General features: G+C 37.9%; 1 protein-coding gene across 3 annotated transcripts in view; it reads right to left on the bottom strand.

The window, feature by feature from the left end:
• LOC149550633 (putative cyclic nucleotide-gated ion channel 5) overlaps positions 1 to 26,375 on the bottom strand; it is a 334,184-nt gene that overhangs the window by 34,111 nt on the left and 273,698 nt on the right. For all 3 annotated transcript variants that reach the window (XM_089793616.1, XM_089793618.1, XM_089793617.1), the window contains one exon: positions 2,582 to 2,693. In XM_089793616.1, coding sequence (XP_089649742.1) covers positions 2,582 to 2,693 — 112 coding nt within the window. The remainder of the gene's footprint in view (positions 1 to 2,581; positions 2,694 to 26,375) is intronic.

Here is a 26,375-nt window from a genome sequence, read left to right as displayed (position 1 = left end):
TCTCAAATATTCTAAGAAGACAATTTCTGAATCTTCTTGGGCAGATAAGTATTCTTATCTTTTGCATTTATCTAATTTAATAGTCTCTCTCTTATCTGTAACTCTATACTTACTATAAGGGTTATTGGCTTTGATCTTTTCCTTTATGGTTGAGGATATTCATACAAGAAAAGAAGGTTGGTACTTTACACATGCTACCAAATATTGTGCAAACTAAATCTAATGATAAGTAGCCCCAAAGACCTTGATGATCGAGATGGATAAAGTGAGGCTCTTGAAGAAAATATCCTTGATGATTGAGATTATGAGTATCCTTCCTTACTAAGAGGGAGTCTAGAATACATGGGTGCGACTTTGTGATTTTGATGGGCCTACCTCTATGTACATCATGAGGAAGTATTGACTTATCACCTAAAAGTTGAAAAGATTAATTTTCAGAGGGAGTAGACCATATCATTTCAGAGGTAACTTAATATGATTAATGTTGTTGTTTCTTATGCACTTATTGACTAACATCATATGGTTGATGGTTATATACATATAGTGATAAATCTACTCTTGTAGAAAATGCTCCATGATTTAATGTCATGTGAGGCACTTATCACAAGGATGAGTTAAATTAGTACAGATGAGCAAAGTGCTGATATTTTTACCAAGCCTCTTGCAAAGTTGAAATTGTGTACTTCAGAGGTAAAATTGTTATGACTTTGTTGTAAATGCATTTATTAAACTATATATTCATGAATACAAATTATTATTTTTGCTTGCAAGCTTGTATTGTGAAAAGTGACGACTTTTATTGTAAAAGGTGACGACCTTTTGTGTGTTATGATCCTATTATAAAGTGACGACTTTATTTTAGTTGATTTGTTTTCAAACAATGGTTGAATTTGGTGTTATCTTTTAGGATGGATTTTGCCGGACACATTGATAACCTTCATGGGTCTTTTGGGCGATAGCCAGACACCATGAAAACCCATTGTTTTGAAAGTTTGGGTTATCCTTGTTCTTCGGGCCGGATTTTGCCGGACACATTGATAACCTTCATGGGTCTTTTGGGCGATAGCCGAACACCACGAAAACCCATTGTTTTGAAATGTTTGAGTTATCCTTGTTCTTCGGGCCGGATTTTGCCATACACATTGATAACCTTCATGGGTCTTTTGGGCGATAGCCGGACACCATGAAAATCCATTATGTTTTCTTTCTCTCTCTTAGTTTAAAACATAATGATGATTACACCTTATTGTGTAAGTTAAACTTATTTCAATTTCCCTTTTCTTAAGAGGGAGTATTGAGGATTCTAGCCTCTTAGTGTATTAAGGTAAATTCCATATGTGTGTTGATGAATTCATATTGATATGCCATTTTAGGGATATCATACTGAGATGATATCTCCTTATACTCAAGAACATAGTATGTTATATATCAATCTTCCAAAATAAAGAGGGAGTGTTGAGATAGCTTCGATTGTATCTAAGTCATAGCTATGGTAGAAAACAATTGATATACATATCATTGTTAGAATTAGATATTGTTGGCATGTTTGTTCTGACACATTTCGTGAAGCAATGTCTACTATAAAAGGATCTCACCTATGATATAGACTTCCTATTGAGACTTATATTATCAAAGGATAATGTATCTAGTGTGATATATATATTACGGTCTTTAATATGACATTCTAAGATTATTGTGATAATGTATTCTATAACAATCCTCCTGAGCTAAGAGGGAGTGTTAAATTGTAGCTTCTGTTGGATTGAACTGTCCTAGAGTTAATCCTTCTATGGTTATTGTTAATGGTTATATAGATATATATATCTATATCTATATCTATATATTGTATGCTATATATTATATATAATATTTTTATATATAATATAGATATGTTATAATTAATGATTAATAAATATATATAACCATAGAGACATGTCTCTTCACAAGACATGCCTCTTGAAGATATATTTATATATCTCGGAAATCTGCAATTGAAACACATAGAATTACAATAATGTTATTACATTTGCAGAGATCCTAAAACTAACATAGGAGTTACTCTTTTTAACATTCCACTTGTGTGTATAACCTTTCAGCACTTCTGGCTTTTTTGTTCTTTTTCTGGTGTCTATCCAGTATGCCACCTTCAGAACTAGTCCTTCACTACTAGAATTGCATGTTTAACTTCCATCTCTTCATGTCATTCATGAACATCAAATATTTTCATCCCGTCTCTACTTTCATACATCCATTCTTCTAAAATATAATGACAAAATTTGACCCACTGTAAACATTTGGATTCAATATAGACCTCCCGTGGACAAATAGAGATTCAGAATTATCTTAATAGACAAGACTTCAATTGATGCAGATGATTAATTGAGATTGAATAGCTAGTTTCAACAGAGCATTGCAGTACACTCCACTAAGCCATGAATTTTAGGTAGCTCACTAAGTAAGTAGTTTGACCTGATTGTCATGCTGCTGGTTATTTAAAGCAATAAAAATCAACTAATAATAAATGGGAATCAAATGAATATAAAAGTAGAGGATCATTCTTAATTGAATAAGATGATTTTACCTGCATGTTACCAATAAGAAGAGCTAATAGTATGAGCCCAAGGATTGCAAGGGTTATTGAGAAAATGACCTCTCCTATGAACTTGCTGGTTTCCAAACCCTGGCCAAGTGTGCTGCAAGACACCAAATAAGTCAGAATAGATAGAGAAGAACAACAATGAAATCCATTTATCCATAAGACATCTTATGCAAAATTCAGCTTCCAAAAAAAAACTGAATGTATGTCAACTGTCATAAATTTCAATTTTTGCAAAACTTTCAATAAGGGTTAAATGGTACTCTGTATTATTAATATATGCCCATGATTTGCAAAATTGACAGTATCAAGAAAGGTAAAGTCATACTATATGAAATTCATCTATATGCCAAAACTAAAAGAGCATTGGAATTGTATGGCGCATCAACATAAAATGGAGCTACAATGGGAACAAAATGGAAAATATCCTCTTGAAGAAGATGTTTTCTCAATCCAACATAAAAGTATCATATAATTAATGACCTAACAAGATATCAAAACTAAAAGCAAGATAAGACCACTTTGAAATATGAAATATCTAATTTCAAGAAATCAACAACAAATTCATGACTTCATAATGGCTGAGATCCCAAATCCACTACTGAAAATTTATGTTACAAAATGGGTCTCCTCTTTGTGTTACGAAAGAAATGGCTATAGATCACAATAGAAAAGAAAGAATGACATATTTTCCCCATGTGATACATTCAATATGTAATAACCCCAAATGGTTATAACTTCATCAAACACCAAATTCTTTTATAATTCAGTTGTTTGACATTTTGTCAAACACTTTGCAAGCAAGCTCTGATACCACTGTAATAACCCTGACCCAGTTATAACTTTAACAACATCAATATCTTTTACTAAATCAGTAGTTGCTATTTTGTCTAACACGCAACAAACAACTCACATCTTCTTAAGTCCAAATATTGATTAGTCTACAACAGAAATTTAAGTCAATTCTTTCCTAGCTGTCCCATTCCATGCACAAAGTTTGAAATGAAAATTCAGAGATTTTGGAATCAATACAAGAAATGACCTCATTAGATATTAAGTGAATCACTAGCTGACCAATTCTGAAATTGAACCCAATTGCAATTTTTATTTAATAATCCTGGAAACTTCTACATGAAATTCACAAGCAAGCTGGAACCTGTATATCCAAGCTACCAATCGAATTGCAGCAGGCATTTCTCCATAGTCAAACCTGATTGCAACCTTCAGCAGGCCCAATATTGCCGATATGTATGTTGCTTGATCACCCAGCTATGAATTGTTCGATCAAAGGCTCTTAATTTCCCTCACACGGCTAACAGCAAGTATGCACACTGACTGACCAACATGCAGTTCTGATATAGACAAATCACAGGTCACAAATAGACCCTTTCCTTGCAACTGCAGCCCTCTATGATTGCCCAAGTTGGCCACAAGCAAGTTAGGAGTGACAGCATCCCGTTGTGATTCAGTAGCCCTCTCCGGAGTAGCTGCAGTCTGCACCCTTGGGGGATATGAACCCACGGTCATTTGAACTCTGGCTATTATTAATGAGTTCCCCACCTTGATCTTTGTCTTGTTCGTTGTCAACTTGAATAACCTGGTGAGGGCTTGTTGGAGTCGACACTTTAGTATTCTTGCTAAAACGAGTTTTTTGCACAAGGGGAGGGTTGTGAACCTTTTTCTCAGAAATTCTTGACGACCTTTTGCTACCTACAATGGGGAGACCAACATTAGAAACAGAATCAACCTTGACATTAGCACGGGTGCCCTTTTTTAATTTCAACCAAGACTGTCTTTTTAATCACATTTGCCCTTTTTTTAAGAATATCATCTTCCTGCTTAGAATCCCAATCTATGACAATATTTACAAGTTCGATTCCTGGGAGGTTGGAATGTCGGTCCCATCCTCCTCTATGTCTATAATATCTATTCCCGACTTCAATTGAAAAAGGATAATATGGGAAACGATAAACCTGGATAACCCTCTTCTCTTTATTTCTAATTCATTTGTACAATCTTCCCAGAAATCTTCCATAGTGGGAACATTTATAATTTTTATCAAAGTGTCAAACAAGCTATGAACGATTCCTTTGCTGTCAAAGTTTGACCTAGCTTGATAAGTATCAAAACCAAACTTAACCAGATCAAAGCTTATACATTTTGCATCTTCCATGCTTCCACATGTTAGTTTGCCTAATTTAAGCGGGAAAATGATATCACAAGCTTCTTCAGCTGAGAATTTATTTATCACAGAGATTAATTGCCACGCTACTTCTGCCAAGATGAAACAATCAAAGGCAAATCTGGGAAGATGCATAGGTTCTTCATCAAAACCTCCTACTCTCAAATAAGTGAACCTTGGGAATTGAATATGTAGGCTGCTGAAAGATTGGACAAGTCTTTGAGACTCGGGTGAAAATCTGTGTTGCAAAGAACTTTTCATCTCAAAACACAATTTCCCAAAGAAAATATCATGAACCCTTATAAAATCATCTAAGACTTTATCTTTATGTAACAAAGGGCAATAACTATATATGGTGATATCCTCAGTCCAGGGTTCATGTGGCAGATGTTGCAAATCCTGAGTGGTAGCTAACATATACATTACGTAAGATGACATGAAGAAATCCTTCTTAAGATTTAGAGCACCTTTCAATTGATCTCTAAGAGAACTGGCAATTAATTCCGCCCAATCTAGAAATTGTGAACCTGTTAACACAATTTGAATATAGAAGTACATCATTTTTCAAAAACAGAAACATTAGGGGAACCACAAATTTTGTGTTAAAGAACCATTATGTCTTTTACCTGAACCGTCATTTGGCTTTTCTTCAAAATTTTAGGCAACCTCGAACCACCCTTATAGAAAGATTTCGTCCAACTTCTTGCTATGACATTCTTATAATCACTTGCCTTCTCAGAAAATCTAGCTACAGATAAGGCCGAGGTAAGATCAACAAATTGCTGCTCTTCCAAGTGAAACAAGCTAGACACGGTCTCTCTATTGACATCCAACAAAACACTTCCATCTTTCTTCAATATATGGCCTGTAGACACATTGTACATATGTATGCACTTGTGAATTAACTTGGGGCAAGGATAAGCTGGAGGGAAAGTGGAAGCCATGAGCAAGTTTGTGTCCAACACTTTAGTGGAAAAAGGTTGGGCTAGTCTTTCACACAATCTTTCTAAAACCCCTCCCAAATCAACCCCTAGCAAGTCTGTATCGGCTATAATGGGGGACTTACATTGCAGACTACAAGTGTTTCCAAATATGTGTAATATAGACTTCATGATTTTAGGAGCTCAATTTTGAATGCAAAAACAAGGAAACAACCAAAATATGATTTACCCCATGGGTGAGAGGAGAAAATAACTAGAAGATGGAAAGATTACCTAGAAGACGGCAACCGTTTCAACTATGAAAGAAGGCTGTTTTCTCCGTTTCTCTCCTGCAACTGCTTGTTTTGAGCAGAAAAAGTAACTTAATGTCTCTTTTTAAACTAGAAAACTTTCCTTTAAATGCATTTTGAAAAGGACATGATCATTAATTGCGTAGAGGACGAAAGTAATTTTTGGCATGCCGTGAAGGAAAGATGACAGGGTGGAATAGGTACTAGCGTTAAATTAGGAGGCAAGTACTTTAAATGATTAATCCTCTCTACATGTGCCAAATATTTGCTTTCGCACTCTTAAATCAAAACTCCGGCTCGACTATTTATGAAAATTTTACTTGACCATTGATTGCCTATACTCACTTTTCAGATCATGATGTCACCTACAACCATGTTAATCATGACAGGGCAACCAACTGTTGTGTGTCTCGTGCTCCACGTGTGCGTGTGGCATGTCAAGTGGGTCCTCCAAGGGAAGCTGATTTGAGGAACGAAAGAAACATTGAACCCGTGAACTAGTTCCTTTGGTACAAAAGGTTCAATGCGGCATAGTACTATTTGAACTTGGTACAAAGGGTATAAAAGGTTCAAGGAGTACAAGAAAACTTGTCTATTATACCAAGACACCTTTCGAACTTCAACAAGATGATGTTTTGAAATAAAACGCTTTTGGTTAAAGCTGGCTGTAAGGGAGAACTTGGTCAACAATAGCTCGAGGGAAAGGTTGGTCAAAAACAAAGTTGAATGGATACGAAAAAGAAAATACAACTTCATTTTCGAATTTGACAGTTGACAGAATCAATGGTTCAAACTAAAAACATGAAAACAAGAGTGAACCAAAAATAATGAATAAAAATGGTGACTCTAAAAAACGTGAACTAACACAATGTCATTTCTTGGTTGGCAAACAAGACATTAGAGAAGCAGATCAAAATTCTGATTTATTTACTTTGGCAAGGTCCAACATTATCAGTCCATAATCAAGTTCTAAGTCATCGCATTTCGTTTCTAGAAGATTATGATAATAATCATTGTAATTAGTTTGATTGTCAATATTAGCTGTTGTGATTCAATAGAGTTAGTCTCAACATTGGAACTCATTGGAATTTGATGCTCTCATAGTTATTACACGAGTAATGATTTCAGTTAGCATTTAGTTTCAGTATTTACATTTGAATGCATTCAATTTGCAAATCATAAATGCAAAAACTCAAAAAAGTACATTCCAAATACCATAAATACATTATTGACCAGGTATGTGCCAAATGTTTGACAAAATGCCAAACATCTGATTTGTGAGGAAGAATTGGTGAAAATTTAGTGAAAACTGGAATTGCTCAAGTTATAGTAGCTAGGTGAAGGTTTTTACAATTATGGAGAAGAGAAAGAAGATGACTTTTGTGATTAGATGGATCCTGAGGATTCCTAGAGTTTGGAAATTTGAAAAGAGAATGCAAGAAAAAATATTTCTGGATTTGCCGAAGTGAATGAATGAGTTAGAAGCAGAGTTTCAAAGGAGAAGCATTCTTCATCGAAAGAGATGTTGATAATCATTTGGATGCGGAAAAGAAAGAAGTTACAATGGAGTATTATGCATGCAGTACAAAAGAAGAGCAAGAGAATGAAGAGGAAAATACTTGCGAACCTCAAGTGAAAGAGCATGAAGATGACAAGATTCGTGAGCTTGAAGCATATGAAGATGCTTTGAAGACTGCAGCATTAGAGAGAGTACAATGCCTTTGTTGGAGATCAAACAAGTGAAGTGGTTACATATCTTGTTGAAGACATGAAAGCAACAAACAAAAATGTAGGCGTGGAAGAGGTAAATTCTTACGAATCAAGGGATATTGTATTTGGGATGGATTTGAAAGACAATGATGATGGTTTCAATGAAAATCTTGTAGTGATGTGTGGTATGCAAAGGAATATTTGTATGGTGTTGTTGAGTTTGTTATACATGTATTAAATCCTACACAAGTGGAGGAGAATGAGAGTTACACTTGGACAAAGTTAATTGCAAAGGAGTATTCTGAGCAACAACTATTTGCCCCAGCTAGGTGTTGGAAAAGAGGAAAGAAGGAAATATATCGGCAACAAATACTTGTTCCAGCTTAGTGTTGGAAGAGAAGAAAAAAATGTTAGTAGTGGCCACATCATTTTGTGACTTCCTATTCACAAAATTTTCCCACCATGGGTGGCTGATGCAAGATCATCTTGCATCACAAAATGAAAGGGGGCGTGAAAAAAAATTTGTGGAGAGTGACAAAAATGGAAAGAAAAATAATAAAAAATTGAAAATGGAAAAAAAGGAGAAAAAGACATTTCGTTTACCAAGGTGCATAGGTGGCATAAAAAGAAAATATAAAAAAAAGGGTTATTTCATTTATCAAGGTGTGTAGGTGGCATCTTAGAAGTTTGTGGAAAGTTCCTTAAATCATGCATTTAATATTTGTTGTGATCCACAAAGCAATGTAATTTTCTAACTGGCGCACATGGTGGTGCTTAGTTGTATTTGGGTGGGTATTTAATATTTGTAGTAAGGCAATTGCATTTACCTTTTATCCCACATTGGTTGTGTTTCTAATATCTTGGGTGGGAAGTTCCTATATAAGCAAAGCATATGAGCATTTGTAAGCAAGCTTTGGAGGTGAAGGATCTTAGTTGGGATATCTTCTTGGTAAAGTTCTTTGGGTTAAAGCTCTTCTTGTGTAGAAGCTCTTTGTGTCCAAGCTAGTAGGAAGCTCTTAGTGTGGGAACTCTCTTACATTGTAAGAATTTGGAGTTCTCTCATTTGGAGAATGTTGTAAGGAATTTCAAGTATTGATGGATCCTTTGCAAAGCATTTTGGCTTCTCTGTCTCCATATTGTTATGTTTTTGGTTGTGAGTTGATAAGAGTGGTGTGGCACTTCATCAAGTGGTATTAGAGCGTACCTTCATCATGAAGTGTGCAAATTTGGTCAGTTAGTCAACAACCACAAACATACAATCCTTGCTATGTACCTTAGGAAGTCAAATGATAAAATTCATTGAGATACTCTCCCACTTTTACTCTGGTATAGGTAAAGTTTGTAGCAACCCTGCTACAAACATATCCTCTAATTTATTTTGCTGGCAAGTGGGACAAAACACAACACATCTACTTTAAGGCCCTTTCAGATCTGTGTCTATCTTTAAGTACATGGATGTCCAACCAATGGAAACTCATGAAGTGCTCTTAGGATACCCTCCTCCATCTTCGACACAAGGACCAAAAAAATCTGACCTTGTAGTAAATGATGTTATCTATCACTTTGTGCTTGTCATCATGAATTTGACCATCCAATAACTTGCTGAAAATTGTGTTCTTCGTATACTCAACCAACCATTTCTTCCCTTTCACATATTCAATATCAAAGTCATACGCTTGTAGCTCAGCCATTTTTTCTGTCACTCATTCAAGTTACACTCCTCCAAGAAATACCTCAAATTGTTGTGATCAGTCCTAACCTGTAATGTTCCCACTTGGATCTCTTGAGACTGCTCACCATCATGTCAATTGTGAGACTTCTTCCTATTAAACCTTTGAAAATGCAAGTTGATTCCTTGTTGACTGATACGTTGAAGGATTGTACTGGTAATGCAATATAATTCCTAAGGCACACAATATGACTTAACCATTGTATCTGAAAGTTATACTGTTCTTGACTCCACAATTATACTGATGTCCACATCTTGATCAACTGTAAGTCCTATCCTGATATTGTTTTGAAGTGTATTGTCAATGCAATATTCTGGTATGACCCTTGATGCTAATAAATATATTTAGAGTTGTCTTTGATCAATAATTACAAACTTCGAATGTAATGTCCCTTGCTCAGTTACCTGAGACTGAAATTTAAATGCTTGACTCTTGTTCTGAAACACTCCTCATCCGCGAGGTATAGATAGTGATAGTATCATTTCCAGAACATTTGTATATCTTAGATTCCTTATAGACTTTTTACCGTTTAGATATCTTATTGCACAATGTTGTCTCTGACTGGGCAACTTGATCTATATGTGTTGAATTGATTTTATAACATGTATGCTAAGAATGGCCAACGATGAAGTCTTTGATAGATCGCTTATGTTATTGTTGTATATCTGCTAAGCAAATGTAGAATAGATTAATATAACAAATAGTTTCTCTTTAACACCAGTTCAGATATAATTCATTAATTAAACGGGAGGTCATCTTCTGTGTATAATTATCAAGGATAAATAATTCTTCCAAGCCACAAATGAATCCCCCTGTTAATTATGATCTCCAATTCCTTCTACAAGTATTGTCAGCATCTAAGAAATTATTGATTCTACTCAGTTATGCTGCGTGTGCTTGTGGACTAATCATCATTACTCCCTTTCTATGCAAACAGTCTATAACTTCCTTCATTCGTAAACTCAATACTAGATATATGTTGCCCGAGACTGGTCTATGGCTTTTTTTTTTTCTTTTAGATGTTTTTTGACTGGCTCCCTTTTTTTTTTCCATTGTCTTCCTCCTAGATGGACTCAAATATACCTTAGCTATAGGAGTGGTTTCTTGGATGGACATATCTGTTAAGGTCATGGTCTTTGTTGCTGAATAGATGCTTAGTTTTAATATTGAAACCTTGTTTCCTTCCTCAATGTGTGACTTAAGTCATCGATTTAATATTATTCCTGCCCAAAAGTTGTTGGCTTTGCACCTTTGATATTACCTGTGCTTTGATGTCGACATGGCTTGCAGCGAAGTTTTTGATTGTAATCAACTATGGCATATAATATGTGGTTATTGTTGTTAGTTTGCAACATATATCTGATGCAGAATATGTGATGGTGTCCACTGTTAATCATTTGTTCTAAGTCCAACATCGCAAACCAAAAACTAATTTTCAAAGAGGTGATAATTAAACGATCTGGTATCCGAAGCATGTAAATGTCATTTTCCTCGCCGCTACGGTGATCGTAATGACCTCTAGTAATCAGGTCATATACTACTTTACTATTGTTCATTTATTCTTGTAATATTACTCTCAATTTACTTGCATGTATTATAAATTTATTTATTATTTTATTGTAATATAAAAATTATAATATTATTTGTATTATCACCGTTTAATGTTAATATCTTATGTATAACTAATATATTATTTTTAGTCATTTGTCTTTTATAATGATAAAGAATCCACATCTATATTGTATGATCTATATAGTTAATTATATTACATTACATTCACATTATCACTATATCAATTGATATTATATCATATCAATTTGATATCTTAGAATATATTTAATAATGAATTGTGTTGTAATATTTATTTATTTATTATTTTTGTTTACTATTATTTGCTAAATTCAACTTAAAAATGGGAGATATTACATAACCAAAAACCTCCTTCGAACCAAATATCTCTTGAATTTTGCCAAAGTGTGCATGATTGCAAGCATCTCCTTGGCATAGATAAGAGTACAATCACTCAACATCCTCGACGTTCCTACACTCATAGGCAATGGATGACAATTCCACATTGAGACTGCTCCAATGCTCTCTCCTGATGCACCACTCTCAAAGTACAAACGCCTAAGTGAAATTTAGAAAGGCAAGTTGTAGAAAAGTGCTCAGTTTACTTCAATTTATTTGAATACCTTTTGCTCAAATTTGAATGCTCTATTCTTGGTGATGGTATTCAAATGAGCCCCTAGTTGCAAAAATCACTTCACAAATCTCCTCTAGTAGTTGCATATGCAAAAGAGCCCTTGCAACTCTCTCCTCAATGGTGGCGAGTCAAGGATCACCTTGGATCTTCTCCTAGTGTACATGTACTCCTTGTGTGTCAAAGATGTGCCCCAAGTATAAAATCTATTTCATGTCGAACTTGTATTTAAAGGTTTTCACCTACACGAGTTGTGCCTCCATTACCCCCAAAACCTTATCCAAATGCCCTAGATGGTCCTCTGATGTCTTGTGGTATATGAGTATGTCATCCAAGAACACTTACAAAAACTTCCTCAACTATCTTTCCAAGATGCAATTCATGCATGATTAGACATTGTGGATGTATCAACTCATCAAGAATAATAAATATGCATCTTGAGAGTCACATCTTTAACCAACAAAACTAATGGTGGAAAAATGATCAAACTAGGATTGATGTAGCCTATGTATTACAAAGTAATTGGTAAAATACTTGCTTGTTACTAGCAATGATCAATAGATCAATATATACAAATGAACAGACGATGTTTCCTTAGAAAACCATCGTAAAGAATAGAAACATTCTATTCTAGCTATCAATTAACTAATGACTAACTAAATATTAGAAACACTCTAATATTTACAATAGATTACAAATAGATAACCATTAAATAATAATAGATGATAATAGAAGCTATCTATTATCATAATACCCTCCCTTAATGGTTAATCTATCCACAACACTACGCTGTCCTTTGAATTTGACAAACTTATCAAGACCAAGAGGCTTGGTGAGAATGTTGGTAGTCTAATTCATTGTAGGAACATATTGCAAGTCTATGGTCTCGTCTTCAACTAGATGTCGTATGTAGTAGCAGTGAGCATCCACATGCTTGGTTTGTTCATGGAAGATTGGATTCCATGCTAACTTGATAATGCTTTTGTCATCAACAAACAAAGTGGTCGCTCCTGCGAGTGACATCTGTTTACTGTTCTGGGGTAAAGAAATTAATGCATACAGGAAATAGATGAGAACAATAGAACTCCTTGTATTATTCGCATATGCCAAAGACATTACATTATGCTTATGATAATGATTACAATGATCCTGTAGGGTGTATAAATACTTTCCGAAGAACCTTCCCAAAGGGGTCTGTCGGCTACATACATGTCAGCTACATAACAAGAACCTTCCCAAAGGGGCATTTACTGACGACATACACCCTGTCGGCTACACAATGCTTACCGACGACATCATCCCCCCCAAAAAGAAAAGTCGTCTCTGGACGACAACACAACAAAACACAAAACAATTCCAAAATATCTGAGAGAAATTAACAAACAAAATACATTAACTAACTATGATAGATCTGCCTCATCACTTTCACATTCATTCTGTGCTTGCACCAAATTGGTCTCCAACCCATGTTGCATTTGTAGCCTCTGCTAACACAATACTGTCTCCCTAGTCAAGCTGACCTAGATAGCCACCCGTGCCACTTTCTCTGCTTCCAACTTTGGGTACACTGAGCCAAGTGTTGCTGTACTGCCTTCAACTGGATGATCAACTCCTCCCGAGCTCTCTATACATCCACCAAGACCTCTTCACATCCAAACACCTACTCCAAGTGCCTCAAAGTGTAACATCCCTGCAGCAGCTCCAGGTCTCATCAACTGGTCACACTTCCCACGACTAATAACCGCATCGACTGGGGGTCTAGGGGGCATCGCCCCTAGCGGGGTCGAGGGTCAGCACAAATTAGCACTTCCGAAGCCACACAAAACACCATTCTTGTGATTTTCTTCCGATCCCACACTCTTTCCGACAACGACTTGTGTTCTACTACATTTTTATGTCTTTCCCCTCCCTTCGACATCATGTGTTATTCATTTTGAACATTTTTTATTTGTTGTTGTCTTTTTTTATTTTTTTATTTTTTCATAAAACCTCTTGTCACCCTTCTTTTGTATCTGTTTTTGACATTGGCTCCTCTACTTGCCTTCCTTATTGCACCAATTCCCAACTTCTAGTCTAGGCATTTTCGATCCAAATATGCTTATTGTAGAGCTCAACTTATACTCACTTTGCAAGATCTCTTGTCACGCTAAAACACCAACCCTGCACCTTGCTATTGTACGGATATGCTTTTATAAACTTGGTTCCAATTTGCCTTGCTGTCGCTACTCCCTGTTCGTACAAGCTAATAGTAATGCTCTAGGCGTACGACACATAACAAGAAGTTCGTACAGTTCAACCCAATCACCGTGCGGCACACAATCAGAAGTCTGTGCGTGCTCCAAATGTCTGTACGGTACCTAGTACATATCCTATGTTTTATTTGGTAAACGTACGCTGCCCATGGTGCCGTATGATCACCGTACTTGTCCTACCATACAAGTTATCCGTTATAGGCTGCAAGTGTAGGACTATTTAATTTTCTCCTATTCCTTCATCGTACGATGTTAGCTGAGGCATTAAAAAATATTGTACAATCAATCACGTACGGTGACTTATGTTTGGAAGCCGTACAGACAGCCACTGTACGGTGACTTGCTGTACAGCGAGTTCAATGACTTGCTGTGTTTTTTTTTTTCTCACTTTTTTTTCTATTTTAAAAAAAATTATTCACCTTTTCACTGCTTCTCGATATTCGGCGATGACGGATCACTTCGGGTATGATATATCTTCAACTTGGAACCATTCACTATTTCTGAAATTTTCTGCCCGTCTAATGTCCGTTATCACCCACTTACCGAATTTGGTACGGCCCAACCCATATCACTTGAAACTTGCCTGGTTTGATCTTGTTCTATCCGTCATACTTCAACACCAACTATCCCAGTTGAAACTTGTTCAATTTTAGGTATCTATCATGCCATGCTTTGTGCCTTTTCTGTGTCACCTTCGTGGCCCATTGTGCTTGCAATCATCGCTCATCAAGTTTATTTAAGGTACACGATCTCTCCCTCCAGTTTTCCATATTGCCTAGTTTGTTCCCGAAGCTCGGTACCATGGTTTCCGTTGGCTGCCCCTTCTTGCCGTCAATAACTATATTCTTGATTTTAGAACCTCCACTCCATACTGCTGAAGCTTTTATTAAACCCTTCCTCTTTGTTTCCTTTGCAGACCGTATGATGTGTTTTCCTTGTTGCCGACACCTTTCTACTATATCCATGGTTCGACGTAACATTTCTTTCCGCACGGGCTGTTCATTGTGTTCTGTATGGTGGGATCTTTCCTTTTTCTGCGTTTGTACTGTATGTTATTCCCTTCAGCTTCAGCCATAACTGCCTTTCCTTTTTCCACTTCTCTGTATTCCTTTGGACATTCATTTTCCTCTTCTTTCTCACCTTTGTCGACCCTTAACATATTACAGCTTGGAAAGAGCTCGTAATCCTCCATCTGCCAGTGGAAAAGGCCGTTCACTGAATCCAAATCATCGTTCGTTGATCCACCTTCCAACCATAGGACTCCTTTCTTATTGGGTTCCAATTGTTGCTTTCCGTCATCCTCATCTTCGGAATCAAATGAGAGTGCTTCCTTGCCCACCATTTGCTTGTGCAGATCAATAATGAATTTTCTCCCTTTGCTTTCCAATGATAATGTGTTTTTCTTCTAGTCATGCTTGGCCTTCGCTTGTACGAGCCATCCACGGCCTAGAATAGCGTCATATCCTCCCCTCTTGAACGGGATGACGGACGAAGTCGAGCAGGAACGGTTGTGTTCCAATTGTCACTGGTTGTGCCATCAGGACGCTGAGAGGTTTAATGCTGTGTTAGTCTGCTGTGAGCAACTGGAATGTAGGTGGCCACAACGTCGGCTACCCCAACCTCTCCCAAGTATCCTCCGGTAATACATTCACGCTGGACCCTCCGTCCACAATTGTGTCTGTCAGAACAGTTCCCAAAATTCCCATCTAGACCACTGTTGGATGTCGTCTAGATGAGAGGGCTAGCAGCATTGGATCCTCTACACTTGCGCTGCTTTCTTTCTCCCTTGCCTGTTCTGCTGGTACTTTAGCCGTTGAGGCAATGTTTGTGAGTGCCGATCGGAGCTGAGGCATTGTGAGCAACAAATCATTTATTTTGACAAGTACCTCAGTTTGCAGTATCTGCCATACGATGTTTTGTTCCGCACAGTTCCTAGTCGAGGTACCTCTAGTGTCTTAAGTATGCGTGCTCCGCCTGTGTCACTTTCTCAATTTCCTTCCGTACTTCCTCTAGCCTCTTCTTTTCTTCTGCCGAGTCGGGGTACAGTTTTGCTTGTTTGCGTGTGATTGCCAGCACCTCCTCTTCGTTCGTCCTGATGGTGACCAGATTCACTCCTGACTTCGGGCACTTGGCATCCTCATGATCTCCAAAACCGCACCATCAACATAATAACTTCGATGCGTTTGCCATTGTATAGTCTTGGGCAAAGTGGCCCCACAAATTACATGCTCGGCATTGAACTATCAGTCGGCCATTCGCATCATACTGAATTCAGCTGCGGCTCCCATTATTATTGTTGCCATTGTTGTTGTTTTAACCCCGTCAATTATTTCTGTATCCTCTCGACGTGGCACCCTCCGTACTGGTGCTACCGCTCCCTCCAGACGTGGAAGCCTCCTACGTCAGGAACACTTGTTGAGGTCCTCTTGTTTTCATATTAAAGGGGCATTCCTTTGTAGAATGTCCCATGATCTGGTAGATCTCGCAGAATTGGTCCTTCGGACAGGATCCCTTCGTATGGCCTTCTTTCCTGCACTCTGTACACCATAGCGCATTTCCCTTGGTCTCTTTTTACATGTTTTTAAATTCTTTCATCATCCAGATCATATCCTTTTGGAGTGCTCGGACCTTCTTGCTGCCCTTTTCGTCATCGCTGCTCTCCTCTTCTAAAGATGCGTCGTCATCTAATCGGACCAGCTACTCTTTTTTTTTTTTTCTTCTGCTGACTTTTTAAGTTCATTGCTTGATTGTATGCTTCAGTGTATGACGATGGTGGCACAATCTTCATCTTCTTCCGCAACTTCGAGTGTAGGCCTTCAATGGACCATCTTTTTTGCAGTCCATCAGCCAACTTATTTCCCATTTATTTATCAAGTCTTTTAATTTCCTAGCGTAGACTTGGACTATTTCATTTTTGCCCTGTTTTGTGTTGTATATCTCCGCTACGATCTTGTTGTTGTCGTGCAACAGTTGAAACTTTGTGATAAACTCGTTTTTAATGTTGTCCCAATTGCTTAACTTTTGGAGATCTGTATTGGCAAACCAATCAATTGTGACACCCCATAGGGTGGTCAGAAACTACTGGATCCATTCGTTTGTATCTGTTATGCCATTCACCTTCCAAACCGTTTCGCATGTTTTACAATGTCGGATTGGATTGGCTGCTCCATCACCATCAAATTTTGGCAACTTCTCCTTTGGTCCTGCCATTATTACTGGATGTTGTGTATGGGCGCTATTTTGTATGGGGATGCTGACGTTCTATACTCCGGCACCAACGCTTTGTATTCCGACACCAATGCTCTGCACTCTGGCACCAACGCTTTGTATTCCGGCACCAACGCTTTGTATTTTGACACCAACGCTTTGTATTCCAATACCAATGCTCTATATTTCGATACCAACACTCTGCACTCCGGCGCCAACACTTTGTATTCCGACAGCTGTGCTTTTTGGCGAAGAAAGGTCTCTGTTAAGCAAATTTGTCCGTTCTAGAAGTGTATCATGGACAAAGAGTTCACTCCACGCTCATGCTCCCTCGGCACTCCGAGCCGTCCGAGTCGATTCCCTTTCGTCTGGATTCTCTTCCCTTGGCGAATATAGGTTCAAAAACTCCTCCCTTGCTTCTTACACGAATTCCACTCGCTGTCGAGTCTCCTCCAACAATTCTTTAGCGCTTCGGTGTCTGTTGACAATTTTCTGAAACCTCTTGCGTTCGGCTTGTTGTGCCAAAATTAGATTTCCTTGTGCTGTGCATATTTCATCCTTTTCTTTCAGCTTATTCTCATTCTTGTTCAGCTGATTCGGCATTAGTCTTCATTCCTTTGCCTTTCCAAGTCCATTGGGCAATGACACCAAATGTTTACCGTACTGGGGTAAAGAAATTAATGCATACAGGCAATAGATGAGAACAACAGAACTCCTTGTAATATTCGCATATGCTAAAGACATTACATTATGCTTATGATCATGATTACAATGATCTCGTAGGGTGTATAAATACTTTCCGAAGAACCTTCCCGAAGGGGTCTATTGGCTACATACAACATGCCGGCTACATAACACGAACCTTCCTGAAGGGGCATTTACTGACAACATACACCCTGTCGGCTACACAATGTTTACTGACGACAACATCTGCATATCCCCAAGCATATGACGAAGCCAAACAACTTCATAGCTTTCCCTATCTATCCCTCTGTATTCAGCCTCTGTCAAGGAGAGAGAAATTGCTTGCTTCTTCTTACTGGTCCGTATGATGACACCGGATTCCAAAATGAACACGTATCCACAAGTTAACTTTTAATCGTCAACAGAATGTGCCCAATTTGAATCTGTGAACCCATTGAGTTTAGGATTAGAACTCCAAGAGTGAAGAAGTCCATAATCTCTAGCGCCTCCACATAACAAAGCATCTGCTTGGCTGCCATCCAATGATTAGCCTTAGGAGCTGTCATAAAACGTGAGATGTAGCAGACTATGAAGATGATATTAGGTCTAGAAGTAGAGAGGTAGATGAGACTTCCTACTAGTTACCTGTATGCAACATCATCAATTGAAGGAGAATTAGACTTGGCTGATAACTTCAAACTTTTCTCCATGGGTGTGGATGCAGGCTTGCAATCCTGCATACAAAATTTATCTAATAGAGCCTTGCATATTTGCACTGAGAAATGAATATACCAAAAGGATTGCTGCAAACCTCAACACCTAGGCAATAATGCATAAGCCCAAGATCAGTCATATCAAAAGACTGACACAAACTTTGCTTGATTCCTTGAATCAGAGGTGCCGAACTGCTAGTGATGATAAAATCACCCACATAAATGACCAAAAGGCTGATGTCACTGCCAATAGTCTTGATGTACAAATTTGAGTCTGAAGAACTCCTCTGGAAGCCCTGATCACTAAGGTACTTATCAATTTTTGTCATGTCCCTTATTTTCCTCCATTAGAATTTAATAATAAATAGTAAGAATACATTGAATCGATTCAATCAATATACAAGATAATATAACATCATAAACAAATAAACAAATATAGTATCTTATTAACCAAAAGAATATAATCAATATAATATGAATACATTAATATAATATATAATATAAGGTTGATATTTTATTATAATACTCACATATATTTGATCAACATCACTACAACCATCAAATATAATCCATTTAAACATAGTCAATTCTCACTTCATCCTAGTCAGTTGAGAAATGGAGAAAATATGAATAACAAAGCATCAATAATAATCTCTTAAAATAATTATTGTTCAGTAAAATTCAGAAAGGATATACATTACTTAATATTAAAACATATGCAATTAAGAACTGCGATCAAGGACATGGAGCTAATTGGAAACTGGTTCCAGATCTATATAATGATATAAATTATAATCACAATAAGAAGACATCACAGGAGACACAATATTTAGTATTTATTCAGAAAGCTATACAAAAATAGAGAATACATAGTCTGCAAACAATATGAGGTGAATATAAGGAATAGAATGATTTCATATTGATAAAATATCATGGCTACTGTACATAATTCAGTAGGAAATACAGTAGCAACAAAGAATCTTATCTATGGAAAGAGAAACATTAGCAATCACCAACCATTGAATTGCAGACACACTCAGATTCAGTTCTACGTGATTGAGCAAGGACTTGCCTTTTGGAATTATATTGTATCCCATGCCATGAAGAGTGGGATATAAAACAAGAGCTAATACATGTCAATAATAGTTGGAATCATGAAAATATCTTCTAACTCCTCACCGCTCAACAGTATTAAAGAGAGAGAGATATAACAATGTATAATTATTTCAGGATTGATCATGGGATGACTGTTTCTGATGTTATCATGCCATTAACACAAGGAAAGAATAAAGACCAATCAGCAACCGTCAGGAGTTAGAATATAAAAAGAGAACGAGTGATCAATTGTACTGATTCTCCCTATACTCATGAATAGATAGTCAATACAGACACTTGACTCATTAGAAGTGGAAGAATAAAATTGTAAGTCATTATAGAGAACATAAGTACAATACTTATTCAGCCAACCCAATCGGTATATTCAACATCACAGCCATAAAGAGAATATAATTCAGCTTCGATAGCAATGAATTGACCCAGCATTATTAAAGACTGCACAAATATTCAACGAGACTGTACTGAGAAACATAACAAGCAATTGTTATCGAATCCCAAGCCATGACTCAATGGTGACAAGGATGTTGTGAAATATGATAGATGAGACTGGAATAATATGTCAACAAGGGCACCAGGGAAGTAAGAAGTTTCAAACACAATAAAAACTCCAATTCAGCATTCAGGTTTTCCAAACAGTGATAAAGAGGTGGCATCAAAGGAAAGTTGAAAGAAGTGGAGATAAATAGTCACTAATAAAGACTACACCAAGCAAAGAATATAAAGTAGGATTTGTTAGAATCAAATACATATAAACAAAGAACAAGTCAATAGAATTCATTCATCATTATTAAAATGTTGAGATCATTACTTCAAATAAGAAGTTACATTAGATCAAAATAAGAAACAAACTATAGGATTAACATACCCTAAAATCAATCTCAAACATCTATAATCCATTACATCCCATATTCCAACAGATTTTATATCAGTGATTCACAAATATAGTTGATTGACATATCATTAGGGGAAAGGCCCTCCAAGTTGAAATAGTGGGAGAAACCATTTAAAATTTCTAAGAAATTGGGTAGGAGACATTGCAATTTTCATGTACCATGCCCTTCAAGCCATAGAGAGCTTTTACTAACTTGAGAACCTAATGTTTATTACCAGCAACCTCGAAACCAGAAGGCTGCGTTGTGTAAATCTCTTCTTGTAGGTCACCATTCAGGAAAGCACTTTTGACGTCCATCTATGGACCTTCCAACCAAACTGAGCTGCCATGGCTAGGACTAATCTGATAGTGCTCATCTTTGTTGTAGGAGCAAAGGTCTCCTCATAATCAATGCCCTAACGCTGAGCAAAGCCCTTTGCAACTAAATGAGCTTTGTACTTATCCAAAGTACCATCACACTAATATTTTATTTTGTAAATCCATGTGCAGCCAATGGGATTATTCCTAGCTGGAATATCTAAAAGGACCTAGGTGTGATTCTTCAGCAGGCTTCGATGTTTTGATTTCATGGCTTGTTCCAATTTTCAAATTCCTTTAGCCTCAGAGTATGTTTGAGGTTCAAAGACACTGTTAATGTTGGCCATAAGAGCAAAATAAAGCGACTTTGTAGGTTTTCACTTTTTCCGAGTAGTTCTCCCATCGATTAGCTCATCGTCTTGAAGATCAACAAGTGTCTTAGCCCACCACTTCAGCCAGAGAGGAGGACCAACATTAGCATCTGGATATGCTCTAAGATCAAGTTCCTCATCAAAGGAAGCTAGATCAAACTCAAGTAAAATATCTAAAAATCTGGGTGATTGTAGTCGGCATTTGGTAATTTAAGTATTTTGTACTTGTGTGTAATGTTCCCGTCCTCCTCTGTAATGTTCTTATCCTCTTGTTTATCAAACAATGTTAAAAAAAAATGGCGTGTGTATTCTGCTGAAGAGAATGTACGGATCCGTACAATCTCAGTATCAAGGAATGATGGTGCAGGAACTCCGTACGGGAGGCCTGGTTAGGCTGTACAGCTGCTATTGAATGTGTTGTACGGTGGAATTGGTGTAGGCCGTATGGTTGGAAGGGAACAGCTATACGGTGAAAGGGAATACTTAAATTTATAAGCTGTACGGTATGACAAGGATGTTCGTACAGATGCTAGATGAAGCTATACGATATGGAAAGATGGCCGTACGGATAGAAGAAAGAACAGTACGGTGACGTGGTAAGAATAGTGTATAGAATGTGGAATTTGAGGAGCAATGAAGGTGAATGTACGGTGATGTCAAGATACCACAAAACACAACAATGAATGATAGTTTATTCACGGATGTGGGGAATGAGCAGCACAAAGAACACACCGTTAGGGATCTGAGACACAATCTTGTTCATACACAGAGAATGTTGATGAAATCCACACAATAATAGAGACTCAAATATGAATTATAATTGTAGAAGAGAATGCTCCAATTTGCCAAAGCGGAACAAAGAATTACATGCCACAATGGAATAGGGTGAGGGTTGAATCCCATCGAAACCGCACGAGCCAAATAGGGAAGATCTTTCACTTCCGAAATGGCGAACACTCCTAAACTCCAACAGGAATTCGCAGTATAGAGAAATATAATCCAAAGCATACCTAAGACTTCCTAGAAGCCATGCTTAAATACCTGTCAGGAAACCATTCTGAGCGTGTACAAAGATAGCTGACGACGACACAAATTTCGAACACAAAAATAAAAATGGGTTCGAGATAAATTAAATCAATCGGCCTGTTACAAAGTTTAATTTATTTTATAATGGGGACATTACAATCCTCTCGTCCCAAAGTTTGCTTGTCCTCAAGAAAATGTAGTGTCGGATGTCGGAGAATGTGCTCGCCTTCCCACGTTGCGTCATCCAACGGTAAGTGTTGCCAGCGTACCAAGTATTCCTTCACAATGCAATTCTATAAGATCTTTTCACGTACTTTGAGGATCCTAGCAGGTTCCAAAATGAGCTTTCCTTCTTCGTTGAGTGGCGGAAGGTCAGTAACAACTGTGACGTTTTGCCCTGTGGCTTTCTTTAGACAAGAAACATGGAAGACATTATGAATGCAGCTTCCCTCCGGGAGTTCTAATTCATATGCTACCTCACCAATGCGATGAACCACGCGATAGGGGCCATAAAATCGTGGCTTCAATTTTTCCTTTCCTATTCTCTTTAATGAAGATTGTTGGTACAGCTGGAGTTGGAGATAGACCAGATGCCCCACTTCGAAACTCCTCTCTATTCGGTGCCTATCGACATACATCTTCTGTTGATTTTGTGCGCATTGTCTTTCAAGCCCCTCAATATGTCCTGTCCTTCCTGAAGCCAGTCCCTCACCTTTGGTGCGCGATTGTCACCCAGAACTGTGTCGATGAAGGAAAGGGGTTTGTATCCGTATAGAGCTTTGAATGGTGTCATCCCGATAGACATGTGATATGTGGTATTGTAGCAATATTCCCCCAGATGGATCCATTTTACCTATGCTCATTGAGCCGCAACGTAGTTCTGAAGGTAGCCTTCGAGCCATTTGCTCACAATCTTGGTTTGACCATCCGTTTGCGGGTGGTAACTCGTGCTTGGCGATAATTCTGTCCTTGCCATCCGAAACAATTCTGTCTAGAATATATTGACAAATCATCCATCCCGATCACTAACAATGTTTCGGGGTAATCTGTGTAGACGAAAGACTTCTCTAAAAAATAGATCAGCAACTTGTGCAACTTGTAGGTCTGAGGGGATGGCGAAGAAATGTGCATACTTTGTTAATCTGTCAACCACCACAAAGATATAATCCTTTATGTTCACCCTGGGAAGACCTGTTATGAAGTCCATTGATATACTTTCCCACTTATGTTCGGGAATTGGCAAAGGTTGTAGCAACCCGACAGGAAGAGTGTGTTCGGACTTGTTCTGTTGGTAGACCGTACATTCTCTTACATATTGCAACACGTCCCCTTTAAGTCCTTTCCATGAAAACCTCTCCTGAAGACTTCTACAAGTTTTGAGGAAACCTAGGTGTCCAACTAGAGGTGAGTCGTGCATTTCCTTCAAGATCTTTTGCTTCAATTTGGATTCTGGTACCAGGTATATCCAGTCTTCATAGTAGATGATGTCATCCACCACTCTGTATCGATCATCGTGGGTGTGGCCATCCATTATTTCACAGGCAAATGTATTTTTGGAATATTCCACTAATAGATGTGCCTTCCAGTCAGTGGAAATCTAGTCTAGTGAGAAAATGGTGGGTTTCTGTGACAAGGCATCTGCAACCACATTGTTTTTCTCTTTCACATATTCAATGTCAAAATCAAAAGCTTGAACTTTGCTTATCCATTTTTGTTGCCATTCGTTCAAGTCCCGTTGCTCCAAAAAATATCTCAGGTTGTTGTGATCTGTACGGACGACAAACTTGGCACCTACCAAATACTGTCGGAACTTGGTTAGTGCATATACGATGGCTAACATTTCTTTGTTGTAGATGGAATATAAGCATTCTGTTGGCGTAAGCTTCTTGCTCTCATAAGCGATGGGATGTCTATCTTGCATCAGTACCGCTCCAATGCCTTCCTCGGACGCGTCGCATTCCAAAATGAATGGTCGGGTGAAGTCAGGTAGTGCCAGCACGGGACAAGTGCTCATGGCCTCTTTCGGCTTATCAAAGGTGAGTTGTGCCTTTTCGTTCCATTGGAATGACCCCTTCTTCGTCAGATCTGTTAAAAGTGTGTTGAGCTAGGAGAATCCTTTAACTAACCTCCTGTAGTAATTGCACAGTCCAAAGAATCCTCAGAAATCCATGAGTGATTTTGGGGGAGGCCAGTTGAGGATAGCCCGAATCTTCTCCTGATGCACTTGAACTCTATATTTACTGACGACATGCCCCAAGTACAATATTTTTGTCATACCAAATTCACATTTGGACTGCTTGGCGAACAAGGACTGTTCTTTTATGATACATATAACTTCATTCAGATGCTTCAGGTGCTCCTCCCATGATTTGCTATAAATAAGATCATCAAAGAATACCAATAAATACTTATGCAATTGTTTGTTGAAGATGCAGTTCATGCACGATTGAAATGTAGCAGGTGCATTGGTCAATCCGAATGGCATGACCAGAAACTCATAATGTCCGTAGTGACAACAGAAAGCCGTTTTCTCCACATCTTCCCTCATGCGGCTCTGATGGTATCCGGGACGGAGATCTATTTTTGAAAAATAGACCGCGCCATGCAATTCATCCAACAACTCATCTATCCTTGGAATTGGATATCTGTTCTTTATTGTTTTTTTGTTCAACGTGCAGTAGTCCACACACATGCGCAGCGTCCCGTCCTTTTTGACCAAGACCACAGATGATGCAAATGGGCTAGAACTGGGATGGATCCATCCTTTCTTTAGCAATTCCTAAATCATCCTTTTGATCTCATCTTTGAATTTCTTGGCATGGTGGTACGGTGTGGTTATGACCGGCTTTGCCCCTGATTCCAACTCGATAGTGTGTTCAAACCCTCAGTGAGATGGTATGTGTTAGCACCCAAAGTGGTCTCAGTTTTTAAACTTTCAGTTTCAGAGGATGAACCTCTTTGAACGACTTCGAACTGAAGTTCGAAGTAGTTCAAAGTAGTTCGACAGTTCAAAGCAGTTTAGTTCAAAAATGCAGAACGGTTAGAAAAGTTCAGAAATTTTGTCTCAATGCATTCGCTAGGTTCGGTTTGTTGGTCCTATGAATTCAAGAAAGTGCAAGGGTGCAGATTAAGCGAAGTTCAGATTTTGGATTTGAAATGCAGATTTTTCAGTTCATAAAGTTCGGAGTCCCTGTTAATGCCCGATATGGTTTTAAAACTTCAAGTGCAAATTATTCATATACATCATTCGTGCAATCATTGTCACCTGTTCATATTGTTAGGAAACCATTGAGTTTACAACCAGTGCATTAATTTCCAGATCTGCTACAAATGCTATGAGAAAGAGGAAGAACTCGATGGAATAGGCAATATGGGAATGCATCACTCTTCAACATTTTGCCTATGGACACATGGAGCCTACGGCATCATACATCTCAAAGACCCGAGCATTAGTTGAGACTATTATGCTATATTGATAATTGCTCAAAGCATAAGCTTGGGCATCTCCGTATAGAGGATCGTGGATGTGGATATAAGTAAGATGTTTATGGCACATGAAAGAAGGAAGTAGTTACAAACTCCCATAAAGACACTTTGTTTGGCAACCTCAATTGTTTAGTAAAACATTTGCAAAGTGTAATGATAGATGCCGATAACAATAGGATACACGAGATGCAGATATATATGCATGGAAGGTTTATATCAAAGCAAATGGTGAGCTGCGGCAGTCCACATGTCTATTTCACAAAATGATAATACGAATGATAATATAAAATGCAAATAGAGGTCCTGCATTCTTTCCAAGCCCAATAGCAGTTTGACAAAGGAACATGAATCGATTCTTGTCAAATCTCCATTAAGCGGCAATAATATGGTGCAGATGTAGACAGTTGGCAGCAAGTTATGAAAAGCGTACGCAATTTATTCCTCACAGGCAGATTGGCAGTCACTAGATATAGTGCCAGACGTGAAGGAGACCTTCAAATTAAAGGTAATTGAGCCACGAGTTTTCAAGGAGATAATACGAACTAGTGCATAGCAAAGGCATCGGGTCTATCATGAGGTGAGCATTCCAAAACATGAAGATTGATACTAACTTCCAAACTCGAGTTGCCTCCAAAGTTAATGCATAAGGTGTAAAGCCGAAATCTCAAAGCATTAACAAAGG

Source organism: Cupressus sempervirens, chromosome 7, assembly GCF_028749045.1.
Source record: "Cupressus sempervirens isolate cs-2001-9-10 chromosome 7, ASM2874904v1, whole genome shotgun sequence".
NCBI lineage: Eukaryota > Viridiplantae > Streptophyta > Pinopsida > Cupressales > Cupressaceae > Cupressus > Cupressus sempervirens.
This window is presented reverse-complemented; position numbering and strand designations above follow the sequence as displayed.